Below are 21,767 nucleotides of genomic sequence, written 5' to 3' on the forward strand. Positions count from 1 at the left end.
TATCATTTACTAATAATTCAATAAAAGCTATCAAAAATTATCCAAAGCTTGTACAATGAGTTGGTTTTAAAGAGACACGAGTTTGTTCATAAAATCGAACGATCGCAAAACCTACGGATTTATAGTAAATCTTATTAAACATTCCAATCCATCTCAATACAGTTAAAGCACGTCAACTGCAATATTTTGGCATTTAATTAACTCGCTGTCTCGTTCTACACCATAACGTCGAGTTTTGCTAAAAAATCTCTTAAATTGGCATTACATATTAATGATTTTATAACACACCCAATAGGTAATTAAGGTAATAGGTAATTAAAGAAACAATAAAGAATCTGCTTTTATTTTTAATATATTATGGAGTGCATGGAGGTTTAATAGAATTTTAAAAAGTAATAATTTTATTTGTTTACAGGCGTAGATTATAAATCGGTTATGAGTATTACATAGTATTTTAATTTTAAGTTACCAATCGAATTATGAACGGCTCAAATGTATGAAATAACTAATACAATTTTAAGCGAAACGAAATGTATTAATACCTACTTGTTATTTCTATAAAAATCTTTAAAATTTAATCCGTTGTTTTATTTCCCAAAAATAATTTCAGTAGAATCAGTAACGTCCCCTTGTAGTATTAAAACAATACTGAATAATAGAACATGGGTGTAGGGACATCTGCACCTAAAAGGTTTTTTTAATATTGGTATAGCAAATATTACTTATACTCTTAATATTTCGTACAAACAATTGAATGAAAAAAAAATCCAATAAAACAACCTTCAATTTTAAACAACCCGCCAAAATCGTATCTGTCAAAGTTCCAAAAACGTCACGTGAACGAACTCTTTAGTCGAATAAAAAAAAAATCGACTAAAAACCTGATCGCGATGATACAATGTTATACAACGGAAATAAACGTTTAATTTAATTGTGAAACACGTTTTCTCGAGAACTTGTTAATTTATTTATTATACAATATGCTCTACGTTTTGGCAAAGTGTAGCAGCACTCGTTAAGGTCAAACTCGAACTCAAATCATTTATTGCATTCATGTATTGGTCACCGTCGTTTCCTGCCAATCTAAATCTAAAAGTCATATAGTAATGTTGCAATTTCAAATTAACTAAGAATAAGAAACTTTTAGTAGATAGTATAAAACAGATTTACAATCGGAAATTACACAAACTAGTGGGCTTTGTACGTACGTATCTGCCATATAAAACTCAAATATTAGCTTTAGCGCGATATAAGACCGCGGTCTGATACCACCATGATATGATTATGTTATGTTGTACAGTGGTTACTGTTGTAATATTTTCTGTAACCGTTTAAAGTAAAGTTTACAGTACATGAGTTTTAAAATGCACTTATGTGTTTTTGTATTATTATAGAAAGGGAATTTACTTACGCTTTAGATAGAACGGACACATTGTATAGTTGTATATGTAATAAAAGGTCCAACCACAATAAACATATTATCTTTAATAATATTGTAAAATTAAATACGTATATACCTTATACTTGTAGCAACTCAGGAAATTAGCACATTCACAGGTATAATATACAATGTGATAGGGGTGAGACTTCTAACCCGTTAAGACTGAATCTACATCATAATTTTATCGACAAAAGTCGGGGGTCGAAGGGGTCGAATCCCTTCCCCCTAAAAGTTATGGCTATTTTAATATTTTTTTTACTTTTTTTGATATCAAAGGTTGTATGCGTCGTAGAAACAAAAAAAAACGACAAACGGTAGCTAATAACCTTGGCTAACTAATTCATTACTTTTTTCATAAGTTTGATAATGTTTTGGTGAGAAAAAAAATCATTTGTGAATTATTTTAACCGAAAAAATCACTATTTTTCAATATTTTCAATTAGGGGTTCAACCCCCATATTATTTTTTTGTCGATAAAATTAGATGTAGTACTCAGCCTTAACGGGTTAGAAGTCCCACGCCTATCACATTGTATAGGTATTTCTATACATACATACGTATTTCTATCTCTCCATTTTCCTGGCTTTATCAATGGGAGTGCACCTATAATATTAAAATAAAAAAGAAAACATTGATAGGTAAATTATTGAGAGAATATTAATAAAAACATAGATATTATTTAAACCTCCAATGGCATCATGATATTCCAACGATACGTCCATTCCCTAGACTGCGAAAAATAATACTGAAAAGTTGACAAATGTGTAATTACAATTTTAAATAACTTGTAATTTACAATGACGTTAAAGTAGCTATTATAACTTATGTGATGTTATTAAGTAGGTACTTAGATGTGTAATTTATTTAAGAATCTACTTATTAGAAATAAATAAATAATTTCATATGACGGAAGTTTGTAATTACATAGCATTTTGCTTTATTTTTTCGATAAAATGTATGTCGAAAACTGTAAAGATTTTAAAAATAAAAACATGTAACAGACTAATTAGTTAGTCTGCCAGAATTTAAAATCTTTAGGCATTTTTTACCCAAAAAAAGGGAATATTAACTTTTTAGCTTCATTGATTTGACATTAATTTACTAAGATGTTTGTTTTTTTTTTAATTCCAGGCGCTGTCGGAAGATTCTTAAAGTGTGACTGAAGTGGCATCGCCAGGATTGCCGCGACCCTATTGTGATAATGTTATTAATTGTTAAAATAAGAAGTCGGTTATTTGAATTTAAAGAAAACACATATTTAGTGCCTTGATTAGTTATGTTTTACGCAACTACACAATTTATAGATGTTTGCAATTTATAATGCAACTTTCTGATACCTAAATAGATGGCACGCATAAAACATTTTTTTAGAAAAATCTTAATATTTAAATCGTCAATTAATTAGGGATAAGTAACGTTATCAAAAAAAGAATATTTTTGTAGAAGCATCACTTTTAATAGGTACCGATTATAAATTAGAAATTCTTCATTAGGGATAAAGTGCCTTTATGAAAAAGTAGTTACGCACAATGTGATGTAATTTCGTAGCAATTTTAATGTTATTTATTTCTTTATACACATTTTACTGGCACGACTAAGGCCATGACTTTTTAATAATTTCTCGTGCAATTAACTGTTAGATAGTTATCAAGGAAATAAGCATTTATTTTTATACTATTTTATTGGCCAAGTATTTTTTCGTTCGACAAAGCTATTCTAGGAATGTAAGCATGCTTTAGAAGACTTAAATCACTTGCCAAACATGCTTGGCTCCTTTTTTGTAGCATTCCGTTGGCTCGATATAATCCTAATTCTATAATGCATTTATTAATCATCGGAAAATTATATCTTTGTTATTTTTTTTACGCTGGCAATTTACATATTTGTTTATTTTTGTTTTGTTTTTTGTAATTAAAGCATAAATAAAAATATTTGATTTTTTTAACGTTTTTATTAATTGCTATGTTCTTTATTTATGTAAACGCATGTGATGTTATTTAATAGAAAATCTAATTGCTTTTGAAGCACCTATATTTTTGTTGGAACTCTGATCAAATTGTTTTAAATTTCGATCGATATTTTATTGTCGTTACAAAGCTTTTAAAATTAAGGTTGCTGGCTATCACATACGTACATTATAAATTATAATATATCTGTATTGTAAATAAACGGGAACAATGGAAAAATTAAAGATGATTTTTTATTTTTCAAACCCTTAATTTATAGTTCAAATTATTTCCAAGGTACCGTAAAATGGGGTGAATAGGGATTTAGAGGTGAATAGGGACAGAAGAGGGTGAATAGGTATAGGGAAATTCTTCATAGTGTCTATTCACCCCTCTTCGGTCCCTATTCACCTCTCGAACCCTATTCACCCCATTTTACTGTACTGAGAATTTTCTTAAGATTTTTTTAAACAACGCATCGCTCATCGCTCATTTGGCGACTAAGGCCGCTCGCCCCCTGCGGCCAAAGCCCGATACTTTGATATTCGCAGCGAGTCAATAATATGTCCGCAAATCCCAACTTCGCCTGATGGTTTGAGCTGGCGAACGGCTTACTACTTCGCAAATTGGATATTGGTCGCGATTTCCCCGTAAAAAGAGGTACAAAGAGAAGTACCGTTTGTAAACATAACCTGCACGGCTGGTGCAGTGCAAAGAATATAAATCGGAAAGGGCAATCGGAAGCTGTGCAACGTGTCATGGGCTCGATTCCCGCACGGAATAATTATTTGCGTAATTATTACGTTTTTTGTATAAATGTACAAAAAGGAAAGTCATTTGTACTCATTTTAAACTCAAGAATACTTATTTAAAAAACTACAGGTCTTCGCAACAAATTACGATATTCTTGAATAAAGTAGGGCCCACTTCAGTCGTGGTACTACATATAGAAATTCGAAAAATCGAAATTATTACGGTTTGGATGACAATGAATAGAAATCTTAGGGCTGAACTACAGTTCAGGTGCTTGAAAAAGAGAAGTACGTAGTCTTATTTAGGTCCCCATATTGATAGATACATATGTCATTACTTAATTGGAATCCAGCAATATCCTAACAGTCTGATTCGAACCAAAATGCTTGAATGTTTGTCAATGAGATTTTTTTCTTAAGAATCGTAACCATAGAACGTCGATGGCAACCGCTAGACATACGAGACGGACATCAAGGACGTGAGTCACTAATTCACTTCATACACGGCACGACGACGTCCGCAGTAGATACAATATGATTGTAGTCTAAATTGTTCGCTTTGTCCAGTTTTCTGATAAGAAACTGTTCAAGGGCAAATGTTTTGTACGTTTACAAAGTCATGTTTTCAGTTTTTATGCAGGTACGGTACTTAGATAGATGTAGTTTAGGTAGCCAATTAACATACCTAAGAAGATAAAAGACGTGCATCGATAAACATAGTTATTGGAATTGGACTGCAGTTTTATCAAAAATAAAAATACTTCAAGCAGATTAAGTGGACTTATAAAAAGTAGGTAGGTATTCATAAGTAAATACCTATGTAATTATTCATTAATTTTACAAAAATAAATAAATATAATGGTCATTATCAAGTAATAGGTACCCGTCTACATTATCTATAACATTATGCACCTAGCTACGTCATGATATTCCTAGTTTCATATTTATCTTTGCTAAAATACCGGTCTACACGGCCATGACGTTTTTTGACCTCATGAACACCGTTAGCTATATGTACTACCTAATTCATATTGTGTATGACCTCATAGTTCGCACTGACGGTGTCAACAGTTTATTTATATCCATGCAGTCATTTTCACATAACCAATGATTAGATGTATGCTATATGCCTTTACTGAACATTACATCATTGCAATAATCCCGTCTATGAAGAAGACTCGCCGCTTTACACTTTAGGACATTGGGACATAGGTATGCTAAATAGCATGGATACGTTACAACATTCATTCATGTTTGCATGACGAGTTGACGAGTGGTGTCCGTTACTAATTAAAAATTGTTTTAATGTTTATTTTTTCTTTGTTAATAAATCAAATCCAAATACCTAATTTTATAGTAAAATATTCTTAAATTCGTATTCATAATGCTTTATTAAATTTTTGTAGATACAATCAATGCATACCAAACCCGAAATAAGTGAGCTTTTTTATAGTACGTGATAGCAACTGTAATAATTTTATTGAAATAAAAAAAATAGTCTACAAATTAAATAATTATAATATAAGATAACGCGTATAATTTTAGGAAATTTGTACATTAAGAATTTTAAACATTTACATAAATAAACTATTTGTTTGGTACGTGTATCCGATTATTTTCCAAATGTCAAAACAATGAAATTTTTTATATGGCAAACAAAATTTCATATGTATTTTTGATTGTTTAATTAAATACTTAGTGAAATTAATACATATTGGCACTATGCACTTTAGTGACACATATCATATTAAAGAAATGCTTTAAAATAAATATTTTTTTCAATATAAATAAAATTTATTACGAATCATATTAATGATGTATTTTGTAGGGTTGCAACATTAGTGACTTACGAACGAAAGTGCTTGTGATGAGCAAAGACGATTAAAAAGTGTCGATAAGCCAATATTCTGCAGAAATTAGCCACAATCTTCAGGTATCTACAAAATATAATAAATAACACCCTCGCATGTGAGGGTACTATGTGGTGGTGCTGTACTTCTTCCGCTAGTTCAGGTGCTTATTCACATTTGAGGGCTTGTCTGACTACTCCCTACCCATAATCCTATACGGCGGCCATATTTATAAGTCATGAAAGGCGTTGACGCTCGACACCATCATAATTATTTGCGTTGTATTGTTTCACAGGACCGATGGCTGCGATACGCAAAAAATTAGTGATCGTCGGTGACGGTGCGTGTGGTAAAACATGCCTGCTCATCGTATTCAGCAAAGATCAGTTTCCGGAAGTGTACGTGCCGACTGTGTTCGAAAACTACGTCGCCGACATCGAGGTGGATGGCAAGCAAGTTGAGCTTGCTCTCTGGGATACGGCTGGCCAAGAAGACTACGACAGGCTGCGGCCTCTGTCGTACCCCGACACGGACGTGATCCTCATGTGCTTCTCGGTGGACTCGCCCGACTCGCTCGAGAACATCCCGGAGAAGTGGACACCCGAGGTAAAGCACTTTTGCCCTAATGTGCCCATTATCCTAGTGGGAAACAAGAAGGATCTGCGTAATGACCCGGCCACTATCAACGAGCTTCGTAAGATGAAGCAGGAGCCGGTAAAGCCGCAGGAAGGTCGTGCGATGGCCGAGAAGATCAACGCGTTCGCTTATCTGGAGTGCTCTGCCAAGAGCAAGGAGGGAGTGCGTGAGGTGTTCGAGACGGCGACTCGCGCCGCATTACAGGTCAAAAAGAAGAAGAAGACTAGGTGTTCCCTGCTGTAATTGTGCTGTTGTCGGGAGAACTCTGATTTATGAATTGTTCGCATACTGCCTGATAACTTAGTTTGAAACGACTCGGACTGTGCAGCAGTCGCGAGGTCGGCCACACAGTGCTTCCTTCCGATACTGACTGCAGACGCGAAGTCGCGGCCCGCGTCGCACGCACACTCACTCAGTATTTGTGTGGCTACTCTTTCACAATTGGTACTTTGTATATTTTATAGATTATCTATAAAGAGTAAGCGTAAATGCCTTAACAAAAGTAGTCGGGGGCATGTGGACCTTCCGTCTCCGGCAGGGCCACTGGAATTTTTCATGCTATAATATCACGTTATATAATCGAGTAGCATTTCTTCTACATATAGATTATACCTCGACCGGTGGCATCTCACCGAGACTTGTTTAGTTCGGTATTTTGTATTTTAATTTTTCAATAAAATAGTGGTGTATAAATTGTGTAGGATGTTTATTTGACACGGAGCGTGAGCCCCACTCTCATCTAAGTGCCTGTCAGCTAGACACGTCTCTGAGACGTCCAATCTGATTCTTTAGGGCAGTTGTATTGTAATCTATTGTTTGTGTGAAATCATAACTTCCTAATATAATTTATTAGTAATAAAGGAACCCCATGTCAACAATTCTTAACTAGACTCTTTTTGACTTTTTATAAAATTTTAATGCAGCATTTATAAAGCAAAGGTGTTTAGAATGGGGAATATTTAAGTTAATATGATCATTTATGTTATGTTTCATTAGTCTTGTAAGTACAAAATTATCGTCAAATATAATTAACAAAATAATTATTAGATTTCCTTTTATATAATTTAAGATTTATTATTTTGGATTTATTCCAATTACAAATTTATTAACCAATATAATGGAAAGTTTCAATTTAGGCACTCCTTGACATTTTTAGTAATTGTAGCGGGTTGAAGCGGCGCCTGGGCGACTGCATGAACTGTTTCTGTCTGTAGTCAGTGAGGCCGCGGTACGGCACCTCAGTGCCCTCAGGCAGGAACCGTTCAGGGCCCTGCAGGTCGGGCACCCAGTCCGCGTACAGCAGTGCGTCCACCGCACTCAGCTTGTCCGCGGCCAGTGGCGTGACGATGTACAGCAGCCGCTTCTCAAAGTCCACACCACGGACCAAACCTGTTACAATACAAACACCTTCAGTAAACGCCTGAGTATGTCACGTTCTTAGTTATCATATTTAATCAGCACTTTATTACACTTATTGATAACACATTTTACGATATTAATTATATTTCTATGCATAACTTTTATGCTATTTGTTTGAAATTACATTATATGAGTAAACTGCATATTTTAACTGTTAAGAATTTGTTTGCTTGAAGAAAATTGCACCTAATTCATCTGAGTCATTTTGGACACATTCATATTATATTCGTGATTTTAACTTATATTATTTTAAAAACAATATTCGTATTGGAAATGTGGAGCACTAAATTTTAACAGGAGTTTGAAAAGTTGATACAAATACCCAGTTGTCTATTTGGAATATTAATGTAGATAAGTTTGTTGTGGTTGTTTCTATGATTATGTTAATTTGGCAATAAATATTCATATTTATAAAAACAAAAGTAAATCAATATTGAAAAAATCTAGTTCCAGTCCAACCAGATCGTCGGCTTAACATTTTTTTTAAATAACAAAGTAATTACCGTTTCCGTGGCATAGCAGTGCGTTATCTTGCAGGGTAAACACTTTCCCCTTATCTTTTATGGCGAGTTGACAGAGCGCTACTATTTTTCCGTTGATCACCTTCAGCACCGCATCGTTTGCTACTTTCACGTTAGTCAACACGTTCACATCTGACATGCTCACTCTAGAACAAAACAATAATAGTTTAGAACTAGACGCTACGTCCAGTAACCTAGCCACCTATAGTAGTTGTTATGCCACCTGTTGCTCTTGAGAAACAAATGCACAACCAGATGTTTTCGAAAGTTGATCAAGTTGTTAAAGTATTTACAGATGTGTGTCAATGGGTACACTTGCGCTTATTGTAACGTATGTGTGATTCAATTGAGTACGCTAGGTGTGTCAAAACATTTGAACTTGACCAAATTTTGATGAAACAATATTCGCATTGTTATCTTGCCAATTTCTACTGAAAGTGATTATAAAAACATTTCCCGGCTCAGTTCTGAAATTTCAATACTTTCATAGAAGCTGAAATGTTATCTGAGCTGCTGATTGATTAACAAGCCATTGTTAGCCTTCGCATGAATCACGCGCGATTCCCGGACAGTTATCTTATTACTCATAATTGTGGCACACAGTTATTGTGATAATCGAACATGTAATTCATAACAATCCACCAATTGAAGTAATCAAAATATACGAATGGAAAGTTCCGTGAAAAAACGCGATGCATTCTTTTAGTTTCATACCAAAAAGCTTCTTGTTTTGAATTCTACTCTTGAAACAAGAACATTAGAGGGCATTACTCGCAAAATAGCTATATGAATCTCAAATTCTACGAATGCATGTGTTTTTCAATGACTTGTAGGCCAAGGTGGACAATGAATCATAGACGATAACGCCATAGGGAAACACGGCAGACAGTACCCGAAGTTCAACCAGTGTCGAGTGTTGCCGGAAATAGCGCGAGATCGTGAAATCAACGAAACAGATGGAGGCATTTATCGAGTAGGGTAATGGAAAAATATTGCTTCTCTCTCGCACCTACAGGGGTAAGCATTTCGTCTCGTTCTCACATAAGACTAGACTAGACTTTAGCTAATATCATTGCAGCTACTCAACTGCTATAGCGAAAACAAGGCGATGTATCTAGTTTGTTTATATCGCACAAATTAAAAAAAACATGAGTTGGAGTACCTACATGGTTGTACCTAGATACTAGCTAACAACACAAAGTAGCTTTCTTAGGCCATTTAGCACGAATACTTTGATATTTCGATTACAAATACGATGAAAATATTTTCTTAATTCTCGAGTAACTGTCTGAGATTCCAATAGGAACAGTATGTATGAAGGTACGTAAATACTAGCTACACAAGCATAACTGAACTAGGTAGGTACAGGTATTTATTCTCAAGATATTTCAAGGGTAAGTAACAATAGTAATGTCAACCTCCAAGCAACTATCGTATCATGTAGCTGTGGAATGGTGCGAGCGGCAGAAGTCTCAGTGATTAAATATGAAGAGAGTACCTATAGAGTACGGTAAGTAAATACATTTTGTTTTATACGAAAGTCATTGTTTTGAATTGGATTAAAATTTAAAACATGGCCATACTATTAGGTACTTTGTAGAAATGTTTTACTATTCTGTTTTGACTAAGTAGCTATCTGAGAATTTCATATCAATATAACGAAGGCGCTAAGTAGGCTTACAAATTACAATGAGTAAAGCTAAAAATTATAATAAAGGTACGGTAAAAAAACTAGGCTGTAGCTTTAGTTACAATAATACTCACTTATACGGCACAATTCCTAATAACTGCGTTCCTTTATGAATGTTTATTAGCTCGCCGAAGTATGCCAAGAAGTTCAAATATCTCAGTTCTTTCGGCGACGTCGCGGTGTTGTGCTTATCGGGCCCTTCAGCATGCTGCATCAGAATGTAGCTATAGTCAAACTCAGAATCCTCGACATTCCTGAAGTACACATCGCGTTCAAATCTTTTCAGTACACTTTGAATAGAAACCGCGTCTAGGTGGCATTCAAACCGTTTTTTCAAGATTTGGGAATCTATTTGCACTAGGAAGGTTGGCCGGGTGTATATAATTGTGTGTAAAATGAACTTGAGGCCCATTTGCGTGCACATGCCCATCGTGTTGACTATCCAGGGCATTGAGCTGTAGGCCTGGTTGGAGTGGCAGTGTGACAAGATCTGAGTGACTGCACCCAAGTACCGGGCGATATTGTCCATTGTGTTGATCATGCCTATGTTCAACATTCTGTAATTAAAGAAAAGGGTTTATTTAAGTATTTTATCTAATTTAGTATGCATTTAAATACTAAGTGCAAAAAATACATACATTTCTGGTGTTTTTAGATGTGTGTAGTTAGGGCCAAGTAGAGGTGTAGTGACTACAGTTGCAGATATATTACCAGCGACAGTAAACTCGGCCTGTCCTGGATCTAGGTCTATGACTAGAACTGGCCCTTTGATTAGCATTCTATTTACAAAATATCGAAGGAAAGTTGACTTGCCCACTCCTTTGCCACCACAAATAATACCTCTACTATGATCCTCTGAAACAAAAGAAAAGTTTATTCATATTTTTATAAATAACAATATAATATTTAGGAATTAATTAATGCGATTACCATGTTGAGATAAATATGGCAGTATGCAAAATTGTACAACTTACCAAATCCAGCATTAACAGCGAGCTCGCAAGCTTCATTCTCGTCAAAATGTCTCCAAGGTTTTTTCAGCATAAGACTGCAACCAACATCGACAGAAACTTTTCTAAGATTGTCATAGGCTTTATTAGACTTTGGAAACAACTCCATGGCAACATTACTTTCTACAAAGTCCATCCTCGGGTCATGTAACCGAGACAAACTTATTATGCCATCATATTGTCCTATAGTTGTGACAATTTCTTCAGCTTCTCGCACTAATAGCCCTTCAGCGGTCAGTTTTCTAAAGAGTCCATAATCATCATTTGGACTTTCAATAGTCTTTATACACTGAGCAAAATAACTGTTTGGAGCATACAAATCAACAGTATCTTTCAATATATGCCCATAGACTTCAACTACACCTCCCAAACCTTTGACTCGTACTTTACCATTGATATATATTTCTGCTGGATGTTTAAGTACAACAACATAACAATTCTTCCCATAGTAAAACTTCACAGAATCAGATGAGTCTTCTTCAGTTTCCCTCGGAGAGTCTGATGTTAAAGTGTTGTCATACTCTGCAGTGCTTTCTTCATGTGGTGTGTCTGTAGTTGTATCCAAGTCAATATTTTCAATTACGTCATCGCTTTCCACATCTTCCACTGTACCAGTATCTAAGTTAATTTTCACTACACCTACAACAGTTTCATTGTCACTCAAGTCAGAACTTAACATATTCTCAATTGGCTCATTTTCTGTTGCAAACAAAGCAGGTGAGGTTACAGTGTGCACTATGTCTTGTAGTGGTCTCACTGTAGGATGCCTGTAGTCCTCTAAGAAGTTATTGATCTGTTGTTCAGGCATGTCGGTCACTCTTATTGAAACAAATGGTGATGAGTCATTTGTTGCCGTGGAAGTAATTACACTATTATTGTCTGATATAGTTTCTACTTCATCATCATCATCTCCACAGATACTCAAAGCTTCCATAGTCATATCATCACTTTCCTTGTTTTCAATTTCACTGGATTTCTTATGTTTTACATCCTTCTTCTTAGGTCTAATAGGTTTTGGCTCATCTTCCACTTTCCTTTTCTTACCTATTTTGTTTAGTTTATTTTTCTTTAGCTTTTCATGTATTTTCGAAGCTAATTCTCCATCGGGATCAAAAACTTCGGAATCAATTGTGCTGGCTGAGGTCATGGATGCCACATCCAAGTTTGACAATGAGATATCCCCGCTGTCTAAGCTGCTAAATTCAATGTGATCAGACAGAGATTCAACGACTTCATCACATTCAGATATAGATTCCTGACTGTTAGAGTCTTCCAAGTTTAAATCGTCTATGTTATCATCTGTGTCACAGTTAGATTCTAATGAATTAGTTAAGCTAATTTGACTTGTGTTCGCTGGCGTATCATCTATAGTTCTAGAAGTTGATGCTTGAACAATATCGTCCTCAATATCAGAATGTGTAAGATCTAGATCTGAAAAGCCGCTCACAGAAGCCGAATCATCGAAGCGCTTGTGTGCTTCAACTATATCGTTACTGGAGTTCCCGCTGTGCCTAATTAGCTCGTTGTCGCTTTTTTTAAAGCCTTGTAACATTTGTTTGAGTTGTTTCTTTACAATTTCTTCTGATTTACTGTCTTTCTTTGAAGGTTGTTTCCTAGTTACATGCGCTTTCTCAAAAAAATCCATTTTTTCTGTAATTACTTCGAAATGATGAATGAATTAATAAGCTATATATTGATGCACATGTAACCCTATTAAAAATGTACTGATTTTTGGAACTCACAACCTAGATTTTAATAAAATCACTCGTGAATTCGGCAAAAAGAAACAATACAGCATGTGAATTTCTATTTATTTAATGTCAAAGTCAGAAATTGTCACTACGTACTGTCAACTGTCAATCTTTACAACAAAGTTTTAATAATTGGTCTTTTGAGACTAATCACACAGGAAACAACACGGATTTACCGGTTAAACACCACAGTTTTGGTCAAAGCTGTGGTGTTGTGTGGCCAAGCCAAAACAAATCTAACGTATTGAATTTGATAAACCATTTTGTCTTTTTTGGCATTTTGAATTGCGCAATCTCAGTCCAGTGCAGTCTCTGTGTCAAAGTATAATAAGTATAGGGAAATAGTCTCATGTGTACCGGTACTCAGCGCGCTATGCAGAGTGTCGCAGATGAAATTTCCACATTGGATAGGGTTAATATTTTTTTACATTCATACATCATCATCAAGGCTGTCTCCCATTGGGATAGGTTTCAATCTCGTCGATGTACGATGCTTTTAACCCTTAATTTGGTAATGTCCGGTGTGACGGACACTTATTTAAAATAAATCCTGCCAAGGTTTTATTTCATGTTCATCGATTTCTAATGGACTACATGTTTGTTTATACCATAAACTAATAGTAAAAAAATACATAATGATTGTGGCACCATTGCAAATGTCAGTTGGGACGCAAAATGTCTGTGAAAAGGCGGCCTCCTGATTTGCTCAAGGTATTTATAATTGATTTTCTTATTTTTGTGGAAAAATAAACTGCAATATAGATTTATTTATTAGATAATAAACATGTCAATCATTATTTACAAAAACATACGCACTTTGTTACATTTTTATGATGTTTATTTGTATCTAAAATGTTTTGTCCGTCACAGCGGACATTGCCAATTGTTTAGAAAAGTACGACTTTATTACTATGTCCGCTGCAGCGGACAACGCCAAATTGTGTGTGCTTTTGATTGTTTGCTTATGGTGCTGAGTTTGATTTTTTTCTTTGTCAACAGCCTAGTAGCGCAAGTAAAATTATTGCTTTAGTGCCCAAGGAACATGCACCTTCCGTTGCAAGCGAAATATCAGATTCGGAAACTGAATTGCATGATGCACGTACTAATTCTTCCACCCCGCTGTCTTTTCCTGCACCATCAATTGCATCTTCCCTTGCTAGTCTAACACTATACATTCGATGAAGAATTAAACTCTGAAGATGCTTATATTATTCCAGATTCTGACGTCCGTGAAATTGGCAATTCCATTTATGAAAATGTTCCATCCCTATCTGGTATTCCTTCATTGCATGCAACGCCTATAACACCAATAGCTTCTTTATTAGTACCCCGAAAAACAAGATCTAGGCACCCACAGTCCAAGCTAAAAGAATAAAAAACGCCAAAAAATTTTAGCAGACAGACCAAGCGACAATAGAAGAGGGTGAGGATGATAAATACATAGATCTGCCAGAAGATGATTCACCTTTGAATTTCTTTTACCTTTTTTTCTCAAGATATTCTTACTAGTATTATAGAGCAGACCAACTTATATTCAGTTCAATAAACCGGCATGTCAATTCAACTAACCGACGAAGAATTTAGAGACTTTTTAGCTATCCATGTTCTTAGGGGTAGTGCGTGGCGGGATGTTAGTGCGTGGCGGGACGAGCTCCGGCGCGATCTCATGGCGGATTACATAATAACATCATCAAGCCTCTCCCATTGAGGTAGGCAGCGACAATGGAACTCTAGCCATGCTTCTTCTACACTGATTTTTTCATTCAGACTCGTAGATGCTTTTAATTTACATACTTCCTATTTAGTACCTTTTTGACCCGACGCGACGTAGAATTAAGTAGAAAATAGAGAAGGATTTGAAGAATGCTACTTTACCTGTAGCACTTTTTGTGCCAAACCTTATGATATAGGTGCGTTTGCCTAGCGAGTTGTGTAGTCAAAATAACATTGCTTAAATTTTTGAATAAATTACTAATTTTGGGCTATTGGGAAAATAAATAAGAAACTCAAATTACTGTATTTTATGATATTTATTAATATATAACCACTCCTGACGTTCGAGATAAATACATTCCATGATTGTATCAACATTCAATACAGTCCTTACGAAATGACAACTACTACTAGACCACTGATGGAAGCATCACCATCCTCTTGAAACATTAGCTGACAAGAATGCTTCCATTAGCTGGCCGTAAACATACAATGGTGTTTGACATGAGACTGCGCTACGTAGGGATTAGATGATTTGTCCTAAATGCGACTCACAATCTCTTGTCAAAGCCAGAGTTCGTAAAAGCTAGACGTTTATTGCGCCGCCTGGGTGAAGGTAGCGAGGAAGTCTGTAACGATCTTCTTGAGGGCGGCGTCAGACTCGGGGGTGATCTGACCGTCCTTGGCGATGGTAGCCAGCAGACCCTGGTGGCTGGTCTTGATGTGCTGGGTGAACTCCTTCTCGAAGCCAGTGATCTTGCTGGGGTCAAGTTTGTCGAGGTGACCACGGACACCACAGTAGATGATGGCGACCTGTCGGAAAAAAATACGCAAGTTAGTAAATTCGTTAATGTTGAAGTTTCATTACAGATAATATTGAAAGTTCTTGCTGCATATTAACTTAATGCCTTAATTACCTGTTCCTCAATGGCCATGGGCACATACTGTCCCTGCTTCAGCAGCTCAGTCAGACGCATACCACGGTTCAGCAGTTGCTGGGTGGCGGCGTCCAAGTCGGAACCGAACTGAGCGAAGGCAGCGACCTCACGGTACTGGGCCAACTCCAGCTTCATGGAACCAGCCACCTGGTGAAGAAGTATCAAACATTTTAATCTATGTAATTGTATTCATAATACAATATGTTTAACTATTTTGTAACTTGTTACTTGGTTCCAGTTGAGACAAGTTTTCAGTTCAAAGTGAATGTTTTACCTGCTTCATGGCCTTGGTCTGGGCAGCAGATCCTACACGGGATACAGACAGACCGACGTTGATGGCGGGACGGATACCCTTGTAGAAGAGCTCAGTCTCCAAGAAGATCTGACCGTCAGTAATGGAAATCACGTTGGTGGGAATGTAGGCAGATACGTCACCAGCCTGGGTCTCGATGACGGGCAGGGCGGTCAGGGAACCACCACCCATCTTGTCGGACCTGCAGGATGTATTATTATATTAGATACTTTGACCAAAAATCACGATTCTGAGAAAATTTTGATGAAGTCCTGGGAACATCCTAATATCATAAATATTATTTAATCAACATTATTCAGCAACAAATGCGGCTATAGTTGCCGATATAATATCGCTCAAAATTTACCAGTCAAAATTCCATTCAGCAGAATATTTGTTTCGTCGTAAACATGTACTTACATCTTGGCGGCACGCTCGAGAAGACGAGAGTGGAGGTAGAACACATCACCGGGGTAGGCCTCACGACCTGGGGGACGACGCAGCAGCAGGGACATCTGAATAACACAAGTATAGCTTTCAGAAATTGTATAACAGATAACAAATTAATAGATTTCAGACACAGTGTAGTTTGAACACTTTTTTTAAGTTCCTAGTGAGTGTAAATGTTTTTTTCCTATACCTGACGGTAGGCAACGGCCTGCTTGGACAAATCGTCGTAGATGATGAGGGCGTGCTTGCCGTTGTCACGGAAGAACTCTCCCATGGCGCAGCCAGAGTAGGGAGCCAAGTACTGCAGGGGAGCGGCGTCGGAGGCGGTGGCGGACACAATGATGGTGTAGTTGATGGCACCTGAGGAAGTATTGGTAGATGGTTTAGCGACAAATATCCTTTTTAAGGTAAATGTTACGAAATATGGCAGAGAAGTCCACAATAGGTAATAAAGTTTACAAGTAGTTTGAGTGGAATTTGTAATTACATAGATCTAAAGGTATGAGAAGTATATGCTTACCAGCGTCAGTCAACCTCTTCACGATCTGAGCGACGGTGGACCTCTTCTGTCCGATGGCGACGTAGATGCAGTACAGCTTCTTCTTCTCATCCTGTCCCTTGTTGAAACGCTGCTGGTTGATGATGGTGTCGATGGCCAGGGCAGTCTTGCCGGTCTGACGGTCACCAATGATCAGCTCACGCTGTCCACGACCGATGGGTACCAGAGAGTCGACGGCCTTGATACCTGTGTAATTTCCGCGAAGTTGTTGAAATGCGGAATATGAATTTTCGTCTATAGGTAATTTTGTGACGATTTAAACTGATAGACAACACCCGTTTAGTAATGCTTACGTAATAAAGATCGACAGAACTTTTAGAGATAACAATCTTCTTTTTTTAAATTATTACAATAATTTTCAGAGTACCCCAAAAATTTTAGTTATGTAATGTAACAACTACTCACCAGTCTGCATAGGCTCGCGCACAGACACACGGGGGATGATACCGGGAGCCTTGATACCGACACGCATACGGCTCTTGGTGTCAATGGGGCCCTTGCCGTCGATGGCGTTACCCAGAGCGTCGACTACGCGACCCAACAGCTGTTCACCGACGGGCACGTCTACGATGGCTCCGGTACGCTTGACAATGTCTCCTTCCTTGATCAGCTTGTCGTTACCGAATACTACCACACCCACGTTGTCGGGCTCCAAGTTGAGGGCCATACCCTAAAGAGGAAAAATACATACATGTATTTTCATGCTATAACTTTTCAGAAATGTATTTTGATAGTCTTCTCTTTTCACACGCGCCGTTTGCCGACGCAAATGTACGTAAAAAAAAGTGTCCAACATGTTAAAGCTAAGCTTGGTCATATATTTTACAATCTGCTTTCAGATACAAGTACCTAAAAGCAGCGGCGGCCTTACCCATTGCGAGGCTCCGGGCGGCAGGTCTTTGCGAGGCCCTTTGTCCTTCGTAAAAAGTATGTGATGCGAAAGTAGGTCTGGTTGTTTGGTTTAGGTACTTGTTATGTTTGACGAGAAATAGTAGTTATACAAATAGGTAAATAAAATTTGAGATTTAAAAGATTTTACTTTGAAAGATTTGCAAAATTAACAAATACAGAGATGATACATTTTAAAATTGATGTTTGCGACTTTTCCTTAGACTAAAATTTTTAATTAAAACAGAATAATCTAACGAATGAGCTACGTCATTTTCGATGGAAAGAATAGCAAGGGCTGAAAGCCGATCTTGTGTCATCGAATTCCTCAAATATGTTTTAATGATTTTAAGCCTCGAAAATCTCCTTTCAGCAGACGCAACTGTAACAGGTGTGGTGGCAATAATTCTCAGGACTATTTCGATAGTGGGGTAAACTTCGGTTAATTTTTTTTCTATTATGTATTTCAGCACCGAGATAATGTCGTCGTTTCCTTCATACACACGAATGAACATATTCAGTTCTTCGTACAATTCATGTCCATCAATATCACATGATTCTCCTACTGTCATAGATATTTGCAAGTCTGCATCGTTTCAAAAGTTCACTATCACTAATTTCCTTTAATCTTTTTGTATTATACATCAAACCAAATATGCTCTCATGGTGTTTAAGTGCTTCAAACCTAGGATGACAGCTTGCGCGCACATTGTCGATAATAACATAAAAATAGTTTATTTTGAAAATCTCTTCCGCATTCAATTCATGAACTTCATCTTTCCCTTCATAATCAAAATGCCTCTTTTTACGTCGTCTTCTGACTTCTTTAAACTGTCTGTCAATCTCATTTTCCTCGGCTATTTCTCTCGCTGTTACAAGTGATGACTGAAAACCATTTTATCGATAATTATCGAGCCAATTTGTGAATGCGTCTAGGTGTTGTATAGCCACATCTAAGTGCATGTTTTTGCTTTGCCACATTTTACTTATAACATTTATTTTTGTAAGAATGTCATACCATATGACAAGTGAAACTACAAATTCGTATGTAGTTATTTCCTTTTCTATAGAATGGCATTCACTGACCAACTGACAATCCGTTGTATTTTCTGCTAAATCCTTTAAAGCATCACATAATATATCGCTTATTTGGTATTTAACGGCCTTCACTGATGCTACTCTGCACTCCCATCTAGTTTCAGAAAGTGGTTTTAGCGATAACGATTTTACATGAGCATTTAAAATACAGAGTGTACAACCTTTGTAGCAAACCAAAAAAAGATTTTGCTTGGACACAAGACGATGCTGCATCTCCTAGGATGAGATTCCAACTATGACTCCCACAAGGTAAAAAATAAGCAAGTGGATTAATTTCAAGAATACGTTTTTGGACACCACTTTTTTCACCACGCATATTGGCACCATTATCATATCCTTGGCCTCTGCAGTTTTGCAATGATATACCTAACTGTTCTAATTCTGTGGTTATATAATTAGTCAAACTCTAAGCTGTGGTTTTTTCAACGGCTAAGAAACCAATAAAATGTTCTTCAATTTCAGCTGTATTTGTATTAAAAAATCTTATAATAATTGAAAGTTGCTCAACACGAGAAACGTCGCGAGTACAGTCAAGTATAATCGAGTAATATTTATTATTTATTATTTTTTCAACAATTTGAGTCTTCACGTGACTTGCCATTAATTGTATGAGCTCATTTTGAATATTTTTTTCCAATATAGTGGTTATTAATCGTCTTATCTTTTACTTGTTTTACCGCTATGTTATAACCTGAATAAGTAATTAAGGATCAAAATAAAAAGTTTAAAAAAATCTATATTTTTTTAAATTTGCTTGGGTTGTGTAGCGCGAGGCCCTTGCAAGAGCGAGGCCCCGGGCGATTGCCCTGTTCGCCACCCCCTAAGGCCGCCTCTGCCTAAAAGTATGTAAGGTTTTTACATATGCCCCATACGCCAATATACCGCCGACGACAGATCAGTCCATAGTTTTAGTGTGCGAGGCAGCGAGAGAAACATAGTTGTGCCCTGCCAACCATCTACATGATGGAGATGGAATCGTGTAAATCGATAAACACTATGATAGGGCAAATTACATAACTATCAGCATTCAGTTATACTAAATTTTGTGAGTTTATAAGGTAAGTACATAAAACTAATTAAAAACCAAGAGGATATCAATAAAGCAATATTTTCTCGAGTCACATCTTGTCCCATTAGAATTGTGCAACCTTTTCTAATCCAGAATGGATTACAAATGATTGTCCTTTTTCATTAATTAAAAGAGTTTAGCTTTCATCTTTTCTTAAATACCTAAAATCTCTCCATGGCCCTATCAAGAAAATATTTAAAACAAATAACCCACCTTAAGACCAGAGGAGAATTCCACCATCTCCTCGGCCTGGATGTTCTTCAAGCCATAGACACGGGCAATACCGTCACCAATGCTCAATACACGGCCAGTCTCCTCCAAGTCAGCCTAATTAGAAAAGGAAAAACAAGATTGCATTAATTAAACTTTTTAATTATTTGCCACACATATACATTCACACACATGTCCACATAAATACATGTATGCTGTAAGTTACGGTAGAGGTTAAGTATAGTAATTAAGTTTTTTTTTTAATTTGAATCCATGTCAAAGGTAATCAGCTGATTAGGTTAGGTCACCTCATCATTGTTTAAGATGAAAATCTTATTCATAAGTTGAATTTGATCCAATTGGAATATGACCCTTATTGTAGCAGGACCAAGTTCCAAAAAATGTTTGAAATATTAATAAGAATTCCCATATTGTTGAAAAAGAATCATATAAGATTTGGTTATAATAAATAAACATGTTCCAATTTTGGCATCCCTCTTATGTCATTGAACATAGGCAATGCAGGATATTATGCATGTAGTGTGAATGAACTGCAAGTATGAATGAAATAGGTCATGGATCAATATCATCTTCCTGATGGAACATCTCGTTCCTTGCATAACTCTGTGCTCTTCAATTACCCGTTCACTGATACTAATTGATAAGAAGACGTTTATGTAACATTGATACTAACCTTGGGAGCGGCACCCAGGATCCTTTCCTCCAAAATAGTGGAGATTTCGGCGGCCTTCTGGGTGGGAGACACATGGAAGTTGCGCGAGGCAACCGCCACAGCGGGTGCCGCGACACCCGCGACCTTCGATACCTGCCGACCGACATAACCAACATCAACACAATTCACATCTTATTATCGCACTAAACGGTCACAAGAACACTCCTTTACGCTTTTCACTAAACATTTTCTAATTTCTTTCACTAATTTCATATTTCTGAAGACCTGAAAACCGAATCGCCCCGTATTACATAACACCGATCATACACAACAGAATAATGTAATAAGCAATCATTTCGAAAATATTAACTAGAATGGTCATTTATGGTAACTTATTGTTATATAACTGGTTAATATTCACTAAATATGAACATCTGAATCGTAAGATTCCTAACCCGTGGACATTCCTCGAGATAGGAACCGGGTAGATTTTTATCAATTTTGGGTTATTACACACTTCTTGTTCATTATCTAAAACATAGTTACCTGCGAAGCTGCATTGGGCAAACGCCTGGCTACTGAGCCGGCAATACGGGCTGAGATGAGCGACATGTTTTACGAATTCTTATAACTATGGCAGACGAATAGATAGAGGCCCGTGGTAGTCGAAGTTCTCCGCTCACGACTCGTTGCGGTAGAACAGGAAGTGACTTTTTCGATCGGTGTCTATGGTTTTGTCCGCAGTTCGGAGTGCGCTCGAAAACTATATCGTATTTTCATTATCGCTTATGTTTTTCTTAAAATAATAATCTGTTAATATCACAGAAAATACATTATTTCTGTAATTTTATATTTAGGAAC

The 21,767-nt window shown here is 36.5% G+C and overlaps 4 protein-coding genes across 11 annotated transcripts in view; 2 read left to right on the plus strand and 2 right to left on the minus strand.

Moving 5' to 3' along the window:
- The window catches only part of LOC118265756 (aldehyde dehydrogenase, dimeric NADP-preferring), a 40,213-nt gene extending 36,581 nt beyond the window's left edge, over positions 1 to 3,632 (plus strand). For 6 of the 7 annotated variants that reach the window (XM_035578881.2, XM_035578883.2, XM_035578880.2 and 3 more), the window contains one exon: positions 2,573 to 3,632. In XM_035578881.2, the coding sequence (XP_035434774.2) occupies positions 2,573 to 2,593 (21 nt within the window). In that variant the 3' untranslated portion in view covers positions 2,594 to 3,632. Of the gene's footprint in view, positions 1 to 415; positions 579 to 2,572 lie in introns of those variants that run through there. The other variant, XM_035578885.2, reaches the window with a different exon arrangement.
- Positions 3,633 to 5,920: 2,288 nt separating this feature from the next.
- LOC118265755 (ras-like GTP-binding protein Rho1) lies at positions 5,921 to 7,323 on the plus strand. 2 transcript variants are annotated; one of them, XM_035578877.2, is made up of 2 exons: positions 5,921 to 6,072; positions 6,285 to 7,323. In XM_035578877.2, exon 2 carries the CDS (start codon positions 6,290 to 6,292, stop codon positions 6,866 to 6,868), a length of 579 nt encoding a protein of 192 aa, XP_035434770.1. In that variant the 5' UTR covers positions 5,921 to 6,072; positions 6,285 to 6,289; the 3' UTR covers positions 6,869 to 7,323. The 2 variants fall into 2 exon arrangements, with proteins under 2 accessions (XP_035434770.1, XP_035434769.1); XM_035578876.2 differs by having other exon boundaries at positions 5,969 to 6,152.
- Positions 7,324 to 7,673: 350 nt separating this feature from the next.
- LOC118265754 (polynucleotide 5'-hydroxyl-kinase NOL9) lies at positions 7,674 to 13,088 on the minus strand. Its single transcript, XM_035578875.2, has 5 exons — positions 11,230 to 13,088; positions 10,894 to 11,110; positions 10,330 to 10,812; positions 8,548 to 8,711; positions 7,674 to 8,014 (listed from the first exon to the last, which is right to left on the minus strand). The coding sequence occupies exons 1-5, from the start codon at positions 12,908 to 12,910 to the stop codon at positions 7,758 to 7,760; spliced, it is 2,802 nt and encodes a 933-aa protein (XP_035434768.2). The 5' UTR covers positions 12,911 to 13,088; the 3' UTR covers positions 7,674 to 7,757.
- Positions 13,089 to 15,027: 1,939 nt separating this feature from the next.
- LOC118265881 (ATP synthase subunit alpha, mitochondrial) lies at positions 15,028 to 21,641 on the minus strand. Its single transcript, XM_035579146.2, has 10 exons — positions 21,453 to 21,641; positions 20,928 to 21,059; positions 20,237 to 20,350; positions 17,374 to 17,638; positions 16,930 to 17,154; positions 16,600 to 16,769; positions 16,380 to 16,474; positions 15,942 to 16,161; positions 15,647 to 15,814; positions 15,028 to 15,542 (listed from the first exon to the last, which is right to left on the minus strand). Exons 1-10 carry the CDS (start codon positions 21,516 to 21,518, stop codon positions 15,324 to 15,326), a joined length of 1,674 nt encoding a protein of 557 aa, XP_035435039.1. The 5' UTR covers positions 21,519 to 21,641; the 3' UTR covers positions 15,028 to 15,323.
- Positions 21,642 to 21,767: the final 126 nt, after the last annotated feature.

Source organism: Spodoptera frugiperda, chromosome 7, assembly GCF_023101765.2.
Source record: "Spodoptera frugiperda isolate SF20-4 chromosome 7, AGI-APGP_CSIRO_Sfru_2.0, whole genome shotgun sequence".
In the NCBI taxonomy this organism is placed as follows: domain Eukaryota; kingdom Metazoa; phylum Arthropoda; class Insecta; order Lepidoptera; family Noctuidae; genus Spodoptera; species Spodoptera frugiperda.

What these genes read in the sequence shown, in the direction of transcription:
- LOC118265754 (XM_035578875.2), bottom strand. Translation starts at nt 12,910, where the DNA reads ATGGATTTTTTTGAGAAAGCGCATGTAACTAGGAAACAACCTTCAAAG. An exon ending in CGCTGTTAATGCTGGATTTG is followed by an intron (nt 11,111 to 11,229) that starts GTAAGTTGTACA and finishes CTTTTGTTTCAG; the next exon opens with AGGATCATAGTAGAGGTATT. An exon ending in TTAGGAATTGTGCCGTATAA is followed by an intron (nt 8,712 to 10,329) that starts GTGAGTATTATT and finishes GTTTTGTTCTAG; the next exon opens with AGTGAGCATGTCAGATGTGA.
- LOC118265755 (XM_035578876.2), top strand. Translation starts at nt 6,119, where the DNA reads ATGTGGTGGTGCTGTACTTCTTCCGCTAGTTCAG. An exon ending in TACTTCTTCCGCTAGTTCAG is followed by an intron (nt 6,153 to 6,284) that starts GTGCTTATTCAC and finishes ATTGTTTCACAG; the next exon opens with GACCGATGGCTGCGATACGC.
- LOC118265881 (XM_035579146.2), bottom strand. Translation starts at nt 21,518, where the DNA reads ATGTCGCTCATCTCAGCCCGTATTGCCGGCTCAGTAGCCAGGCGTTTG. An exon ending in GAAGAGGTTGACTGACGCTG is followed by an intron (nt 16,770 to 16,929) that starts GTAAGCATATAC and finishes ATACTTCCTCAG; the next exon opens with GTGCCATCAACTACACCATC. An exon ending in AGACCAAGGCCATGAAGCAG is followed by an intron (nt 15,815 to 15,941) that starts GTAAAACATTCA and finishes CTTCTTCACCAG; the next exon opens with GTGGCTGGTTCCATGAAGCT.